General features: G+C 42.8%; 1 protein-coding gene across 1 annotated transcript; it reads right to left on the reverse strand.

Moving 5' to 3' along the window:
• Positions 1-5,153: 5,153 nt before the first annotated feature.
• Positions 5,154-6,112, reverse strand: LOC131150529 (uncharacterized). Its single transcript, XM_058101332.1, has 3 exons — positions 6,023-6,112; positions 5,548-5,755; positions 5,154-5,464 (listed from the first exon to the last, which is right to left on the reverse strand). Exons 1-3 carry the CDS (start codon positions 6,110-6,112, stop codon positions 5,154-5,156), a joined length of 609 nt encoding a protein of 202 aa, XP_057957315.1.
• Positions 6,113-9,826: the final 3,714 nt, after the last annotated feature.

Genomic DNA, 9,826 nt, shown 5'->3' on the forward strand with positions numbered 1-9,826 from the left:
ACTACTCCATGAAACCCGAAACTTCACAGCAATTACATTGCCAATATAGTGTAGCTCACACCCCTCGGTGACCAACCAGGATACAGGTGATATTTCACACCCACGGATATAGAGTCGAACACTCTCGCCCACGATTTTGACACCGGTACATAGCGCAGTGTACGGTAATTAGGCGCCACATAGCTATTTCAGTGTACGATAATTAGCCGCTCCTATCCGATTTCACAAAACTTGGAATCATTTTGAAAATCATGTTTCTATACTCATCAGCGTACGGTAATTAGCCGCCACATAACTGTTTTACAAAATACCTGGAACAATTACATATAACCATACATTCCACACTTATTTAATTTACGGCAAATCATATCATTTTCCAATTCAAGTATACAGTTTTATACAAATATGGATAACAGTCATCTTAATAATACAATTTAAACAAAACAAACAATTTTCCAAACAAAGCAAAGATGATATTTAAAATCTCCAATTTTTCCGAAAACTGTAACCCAAAAATTTCGTGTTTTACTCAATATATTTCCCCAAATAAGTTACCAAACATACATACGATCGTAGCCTACAAGCTTACTGATCCCGATTTCAAAAATAATTGATATAAACTGAATCCCTTTACCTTAACCCGAATTCCAATTGCGAACTCTACGGTCCCCAAAACTACGAACTGAGACTTCAAAACCTACAAACCACACTACAATACAAGCTTACAACTCATACTACTACATATATTTCAAATCAGAAAGGAAAACTAAGCCTTGCCTCGATTTTGGCCAGAAGCCTGAAACTGCTTGAAACGAGATTCCGATTCTCTAGAAACGTAGAGAATTTTTCCTTGATCCTTGTAGTAACGTCAAATTTATGAATCAGGTGACGAATGGCAAAGAAATCAAGAGAGAGAGAGAGAGAGAGAGAGAGAGAGAGAGATGGGTTTTCTTAGCCCAAAAGCAACACCAAAGATCTTTTAAAGGCCTTTGACTCGGGTGGATTCGTCGACGAGATGACATCATCGTCGACGAGTTCACCAGGTTTCTCATCAACGAGACGGCGGTTTTGTCGATAAGCCAGATATTTCCAATTTTTTCGAACCTCTCGGCATTCCTTCGTCGATGAGCAGCACATAGACTTCATCGACGAACTTTGGCTTTGTCAATGAACTCTGTTCAATTACCAATTTACCCTCCTTTGTATAATAAATCCATATATCATGGTTCGGGTTCTTACAACCTCCCCTCCTTACAAAAATTTCATTCTCGAAATTTGCAATCTCTCATTACGAACACATTCATACTACTGAATACAAACACACTCTAAGATGAACCGGCGACCATTTATACGAAGACCCGTTATGATACATACATACTCTAAGAAGAACCGACGGCCATTTATACGCAGCCCCGTTACGATACATACATACTCTCAGAAGAACCGGCAGCCATTTATATGCAGCCCCCATTACAATACATACATACATACATTCCCTCACTTATGGAGGAGGAATACCGTGGTTACATACATACACGGCCTCAGGAGCTCATAATACAACAAAACTCTCCTAGAGACTAACCACACACTACTAATATGATAAAAAAGTATTACATACATACATACATACCCAAACCAACCCTGCTATCCAACTACTACTCAGAACAACAGCGGATACTTCCGGCATATTTCTGCCTCTAGTTCCCAAGAAGCTTCCTTAACCGCATGATTCCACCACAATACCTTTACCAACAGTAATTCTTTGGTACGCAACTTCTGAACTTTTCGGTCCAGATTCTGAACTGGTACTTCCTCATATGTCAAAGCATCCAAATCTCTAAAGACTCGTAGCTAATCACATATGGCAGGTCCGACACGTATCTCCTCAACATGGATATGTGAAATACATCATGGATCCTCAAGAGCACAGGGGGAAGTGCAATCTGGTAGGCTACTGGACCCACTCATTCAAGAATATCAAACGGTCCGATATACCTTAGGCTAAACTTGCCCTTCTTCTTGAATCTCATCACTCCCTTCATCGGAGTGATTCTAAGGAATACCTTACCCCCCACCTCGAACTCCAACTCACAGAGGCGAACATCCGCAAAACTCTTCTGCCAACTCTGAGCCGATCTAATCCTTTCCCGGATCAAACCCACTTTCTCAGACGCCTGCTGCACGAGTTCAAGTCCTAAAACTTGACGTTTACCATCCTCATCCCAATACAAAGGAGATCAACACCTCCAACCATACAGAGCCTCAAACGGTGCCATCCCGATACTAGCTTAGAAGCTATTGTTATAGGCAAACTCCTCCAATGGCAGAAAATGAATCCAACTACCACCGAAGTCTAATATACAAGCCTATAACATATCCTCCAAGATCTGTATCATCCTCTCCGAGTGTCCATCAGTGTGGGGGTGGAACACCATACCGAAAGTAAGCTTCTTCTCCAGTGCTTCCTGCAAGCTCTTCCAAAATCGAGAAGTAAACCTCGGATCTCGATCTGAAACAAAGGACATCAGTACTCCGTGCATTCTCACTATCTCATGCACATACAAGTCCGCTAGTCTACTTAAAGGGTATCTAACCTTCATCGGTACAAAGTAAGCAGATTTCGTCAACCTGTCCATGATTACCCAAATAGCATTATGCCTGTGAAGCGCTGGCGGCAATCCGGTAACGAAGTCCATGGAAATGTGCTCCCATTTCCACACTAGAATAGGCAAAGGCTTCAAAGGCCCTGCCGGCCTCTGATGTTCAGCTTTCACCTGCTGACACATCATACACTGCTCCACAAATCGGGAAATATCCCTCTTCATACCACTTCACCAAAAGGACTCGTGCAAATCCCGATACGTCTTTGTACTACCCATATGTACCGTATACAAAGAACAATGCACTTCCTTTAGAATTGTCCTTCTAATCTCATCGTCATTTGGAACATATAGCCTGGTCCCAAACTTCAACACACCTCTGTCAGAGATGTTAAAATCCGCAACCAATCCCTACTGCACTTTCTCCACAATCATAGCTAACTCCGCATCACTAGCATGAGCGACTTTAATACGCTCAAACAAGGTCGGCTGGATCACAAAGCTAGCAACGAAAGCCTGATGATCACCAGACACCAACTCCATAGCAAGGCTTTTTAGATCCCGTCTAACATGATGCTAAGCTACAACTGCAGATACTACTGCATGCTCTGACTTTCGACTCAACGCATTTGATACCAAATTAACCTTCCCCGGGTGATAACTGATTGTGCAATCGTAGTCCTTGATCAACTCTAACCACCGCCTCTGCCTCATATTCAGCTTCTTCTGCGTAAAAACGTACCTGAGGCTTTTGTGGTCAGTGAAAATCCCACACTGAACACCGTATAGGTAGTGTCGCCAAATCTTCAGGGCATAAACAACAGCAGCTAACTCTAGGTCATGCGTAGGGTAATTCTTCTCATACTCCTTAAGTTGCCGAGAAGCATAAGCTACTACCTTACCCTGTTGCATAAGCACACATCCTAAACCCTTCAAGGACGTATCTCTATAGATCACAAACCCGCCATCTCCCAAAGGAATGGTCAATACTGGAGCAATAACGAGTCGGTGCTTCAACTCAAGAAAGCACTGCTCGCAATCACTAGTCCAGTCAAAATTTACCCCCTTCCTGGTCAATCATCTCAGAGATCCAGACAATTTAAAGAAACCTTCTACGAACCGACGATAGTAACCCGCCAGTCCTAGGAAACTCCGAACCTCCTACACACTCTTCGGTCTCGCCCAGTCGACCACAGCTTCAATCTTGATAGGATCAACTGAGATACCGCCCTTAGACACCACATGGCCCAAGAACACTACCTGATTCAACCATAATTCACACTTCTTCAGCTTGGCATACAACTTCCTTTCCCGCAGAATCTGTAGCACCAACCTCAGATGACTCTCATACTCTTCCGGACTACTTGAGTATACTAGAATGTCATCGATGAACACCACTATGAACTGATCCAAGTACTCATGGAAAACCTTGTTCATTATATCCATGAACACTGCCGGTGCATGCTTAAACCAAATGGTATAACCAAGAACTTATAGTGGCCGTATCTGGTTCGGAAAGTGATCTTCGCTACATCCTCAGACCTAACCCTCACCTGATGATATCCTGACCGTAGCTCGATCTTTGAAAAGACCTGTGTTCCTTGCAACTGGTCAAATAGATCATCAATACGAGGCAATGGGTAACGGTTCTTCACAGTCACCTTGTTAATCTCACTGTAATCAATGCACATGCGCATCGACCCGTCATTCTTCTTCACAAAAAAAAACTAGAGCTCCCCAGGGTGAAACACTCGATCGAATAAAACCCCTGGTCCAATAATTACTACAATTGCTCCTTCAACTCTTGAACTTCTACTGGAATCATCCAGTACGGAGCTTTAAAGATTGGCGCCTTGTCAGGCAACAACTCTATTGCAAACTCCACCTCATAATCCGGAAGTAAATCGAGTAAATCATCAAGGAACACATGCGGAAACTCGTTGACTACCTGAATATCCTCGAGTCCCAACTTATTCCGCGGCGGTTCCTTCACGCAAGCTAGGCACCCCTAATATCCGTCCAAGAGTAGCCTCCTCGCCAGTTATGCTGATAGAACCTATGGCATCGAACGCATACACAATCCTATAAACTCGTACTCCTGCTTCCTAGGAGGTCTGAACACTACTACCTTCCTACAACAATCAATCACCGCAAAACTAGAGAATAGCTAATCCACCCCAGTATGACGTCAAAACTAGACATGTCGTATACTACAAGATTCGCTGGTAGCAGTCTCTCCGAAATTACAACTAGCCAGTTTCCTAACATCTTACTACAGATCATTACACTCCCAGTCGGCATAGCCACAAACAACCTCTCATCCATCACACGGGTTTCAGCCCCACACAAATTCACAAAACTAGCAGATATGAACGAATGGGTTACCCCCGAATCAAATAAAACGATAGCTGAATTCAAAAGCAAAGACATGGTACTTGTCACCACATTCCCAGCATGTTCTGCATCTTCTGGAGTTAGTGAATATACCCTCGCCGGATCCGTGGTTGCCTAGTCATTTCCCTGAGGCATCAAATTAATTCCACGGTTCTGGATCTATGCAGGCGTATCTCTCCTCGGTGCCTGACAACTCTGTGACATGTGGCCTAGCATGCCACAATTGTAGCAGTTACCCCAAAATGGTTGACACTCCCCATCGTGCCTTTTATGGCACTTGGCGCACGATGCGGAGGATGGATGCCCCTGATAACTTTGTCGCTCGGTAGACTGCTGATAACCCGAGTTATAGTTCTTCTTCTTCTTCCACTGTCCTTGCCGAGGACCAGATTGAGAACTAGAAGAAACTGGCCTCTTCCTCTGTTCCTGCACCACCTCATCACCCCGAAGGTCGATCTCAACTATGGTGGCTTTATCCACCAAGACAGAAAACTCACGGATCTGCAACATCCCCAAAAGAAGGCGAATGTCTTTCCTCAGACGCCTCTCGAACCTCTGAGCCTTTTGTACTCATTTAGGACCAAGTACAGTGCAAACCGAGATAACTTAATAAATCTGGCGGCATACCTCTGCATAATCAGAGTTCCCTGCGTCAGGCCCGAGAACTCATCAGCCTTCTTATCCTGAGTGGAGATCGCGAAGTATCTCTCAAAAAATACATCATTGAAGCGGCCCTGCTTCATACCAGATGGACCAACTCTCTGCCTCTCAAGGAAACTCACCGAAGTCCACTAACGCCCTACCTCCCTAGTCAGCTGGAAGGTAGCGTACAAGACCCTTTGCTTCTGAGTGTAGTGGAGGACTTCCAAAATCCTCTCGATCTTCTCGACTCTGTCCTCTGCCATAATCGGATTGGGTCCTCCCGTAAATGTCGAAGGGTGTATGTGTGTGAACCTCTCGATGGTATGCCCCGCATCAGTAGGAGAGCATTCGCATCTCCTAACACTCCACCTGATCTCTCGGATAACCTGCCTCACCAACCCACGAGACACAGAAGGAGACTCATCGCTTGCTGTCTCCTCAGAACCACTCTCCAAGCTATTATCCTTGGGCTCCATTCTGGAAACAATAGGAATCAGTTAGAATTCCTATATCGTATACAGTTAACGCAATCAAACACCTAATCATGTTAACTACCAATCCCACTGGTCTAGGCCTGTCCCGTCACATTGACACGAATCCATCAATGGTTTGTCGTGATCTTTCTAAAATCGTCTTTCCAGGAAGGACACAGAACATTGCCAATAAGTTCTCGCCTAGAAACAACACAATTCTCAACCTACACTACCCATTTCCTACATCCTATACTCTGGTATGTACACGTAAATACACCTAACCAAGTCTACAAGACCTAACAACCTGGTTAGCTCTAATATTAAGCTATCATGCCCCGAACCCGTAGATGGCTCCCAAGTGTGAATATAGTAACCTAACTTGTCTCTATATCAATTAAAACATATATGATACAATACCAAATGAGTGTCCGACCCCATGGGGTACACGGATGCCCTTAAAAAATAAACATACACATCCATACTCATCAAGTACACAACGGAGTGTGATCTTTCTATACATGTATAGTATCATACCAGTGTCTATACAAAGCTAGGATATACATTCCCATAGTTACAAAACATACCCCGGGTGTCTACAAAAAAACCATCACAACAACCCGGTTACAAAAACTTGTACCTAAATAGGCACTAACAACAGCTAATAACACCCCCGCTTCTGATTGCTAGGATGTTAACTACGGCTACCTGAAGGACCTGAAAATATTTGTACGTACATTCGGGGTGATACACCTCTCAGTAAGGAAGAAAGCAGGTTATATGAGTGTGTGGCATACCAGTGTTATTTTACGTAAAACATAACACTATACAATATGATACAGTTCGAAAACATTTCCATACAGTTCCAGTATTTTCACAAATTCATTTCAGTGCATACAATACCTAAACATACGGTCAATGTCATCACACTAATATGCAAATACTCTATGAAACCCAAAGCTTCACAACGATTACATTGCCAATACGATGTAGTTCACACTAATATGCAACTACTCCATGAAACTCGAAGCTTCACAGCGATTACATTGCCAATACAGTGTAGCTCACACCCCTCGATGAACAACTGGGATACAGGTGATATTTCACACCCTCGGATATAGAGTCGGACACTCTCTCCCAGTCTTTTGACATCGGTACATGGCGTAGCATACGATAATTAGCTGCCACATAGTTGTTTCAGCATACGGTAATTAGACGCCCCTAGCCGATTTCAAAAAACCTAGAATCATTTTGAAACTCATGTTTCTATACTCATCAGCATACGGTAATTAGCCGCCACATAGCTGTTTTACAAAATACCAGGAACAATTACATACAACCATACATTCCACACTTATTTGTTTTATGGAAAATCATATCATTTTCCAATTCAAGTATACAGTTTTATAGAAATATGAATAACAGTCATCTCAATAATATAGTTTAAACAAAACAAAGAGTTTTCCAAACAAAGCAGAGATGATACCTCCCGACCGCGAGGTAGATTTCCCTATTGATCTACTTCTGGGGATGGCACCAATCTCTATAGCTCCATACCGAATGGCTCCAGAAAAATTGGGAGAGCTGAGGAATCATTTGCAAGACTTGCTAGATAAGGGATTCATTCGACCCAGTGTATCACTATGAGGAGTTCTAGTGTCGTTTGTAAAGAAGAAAGACGGGTCTTTGAGGATGTGTACAGATTATAGAGAAATAAATAAGATGATGATCAAGAACAGATATCCTCAACCCTATATAAATGATTTATTTGACCAGCTCCAGGGTACACGGGTGTCTTCCAAGATTGACCTCAGGTTGACCTATCATCAGGTAAAGGTAAAAGCAGAAGAAGTCTTGAAGATAGCCTTCAGGACTAGGTATGAGCATTATAAATTCCTTGTTATGCCTTTTGGTTTGCCGAATGCTCTAGCTGTGTTCATGGATTTGATAAATATAATTTTTTTTTCAATATTTAGACCAATTTGTTATAGTTTTCATAGATGATATACTAGTCTACTCGAGGAGCTTTGAGGAGCATGAGGCGCATTTGAGACAAGTACTGAAGGTGCTCAAGGAGAAGAAGCTTTATGCCAAGTTTAGCAAGTGTGAGTTCTGGCTTGAGAAGGTTGCGTTTTTGGGCCATGTGATTTTAGGAGATGATATTTTAGTGGATCCCAGTAAGATTGAGGTGGTGGTGAATTAGGCCAGGCCGAAGAACGTTCAAGAGATCAGGAGTTTCTTAGGGCTGGCAGGTTATTATCATTGATTTGTTGAGTTGTTTTCAGCTTTATCAGGGCCTCTGACGCGACTGACCAGGAAGAATTCCAATTTTATATGGGATGATGAATTCTAATACAGCTTTTAGGAATTAAAGCAGTGGCTTATCATTGCTCCAGTACTAACGATTCCATCAGGAGGTGATGGTTACGTAATTTACAATGACGCGTCTTTGAAAGGGCTTGGCTGTGTATTGATGCAGCATGGTAGGGTCGTAGCTTATGCTTCCAGGCAATTGAAATAATATGAAAAGAACTACCCTACTCACGATCTTGAATTGGCTACAGTGGTATACGCACTAAAGATTTGGAGGCATTATTTGTATGGTGAGAAGTGTGAGATATTCTCTGACCATAAAAGTATGAAGTACTTCTTTACTCAGAAGGAATTGAATATGTGGCAAAGAAGATGGTTGGAGCTCATCAAGGATTACGACTGTACCATCAGCTATCATCCAGGAAAAGCTAATGTGGTGGCTGATGCACTGTGCCGTAAATCAGGTGATGTATCATAGCTAGCAACAATTGTTCAGCATTCAATCTTAATGGATTTTGAGAATCTCGACGTGGAATTAGTAAAGAGCGATCACCAGGCATTCATTTCCAACCTAGTGGTGTAGCCTACTTTACAAGAAAGGATTAAGGCCACGCATAAAAATGACACGGAATTGGTTGAGGTGATCAAGATAGTGCAGGACAAACTAGGAGAGGCGTTCAGTATTTCTGATAATGGGGCCTTGAGGTTCCGTTTTTGATTATGCGTTCCTACAAATGCTAATATCGACAGGACAATTTTGGAGGAGGCTCACAGATCCTTGTACACAGTTCATCCAGGTAGTACGAAGATGTATAGGGATTTACGAGAGTCTTACTGGTGGAGCGGCATGAAGAGAGAGACTGCTGAGTTTGTACAGTAGTGCTTGACGTGCTAGTAGATTAAGGCTGAGCACAAGAGGCCAGCGGGCCAGTTACAACCACTTTTTATCCCAGAGTGGAAGTGGGATCATGTCTTTATGGATTTGGTGACGGGGTTACCACCGGCGAGACAAGGGCAGAATGCTATTTGGGTGGTCGTTGATAGATTGACAAAGACCGCTCACTTCATTCCCATTCGAGTCAGCTACTCCATGGACAGACTGACAGAAATATATATTCAAGAGGTTGTGTGACCACATGGGGTGCTAGTGTCTATTGTATTAGATCAAGACCTATGTTTCACGTCATATTTTCAGAAGAACTTTCAAGAGGCTCTGGGGTCTTAGTTGTCTTTCAGCATGACGTTTCATCCGCAATTAGATGGTTAAACTGAGAGGGTAATTCAAATATTAAAGGATACGCTGTGAGCATGCGTGCTGAATTTTGGGGGTAGTTGGACCCAATATATGCCACTAGTAGAGTTTGCGTACAATAATAGCTACCAGATCAGTATCGGCATGGCACTGTA

Source organism: Malania oleifera, chromosome 1 (genome assembly GCF_029873635.1).
Source record: "Malania oleifera isolate guangnan ecotype guangnan chromosome 1, ASM2987363v1, whole genome shotgun sequence".
Classification (NCBI taxonomy): Eukaryota; Viridiplantae; Streptophyta; class Magnoliopsida; order Santalales; family Ximeniaceae; genus Malania; species Malania oleifera.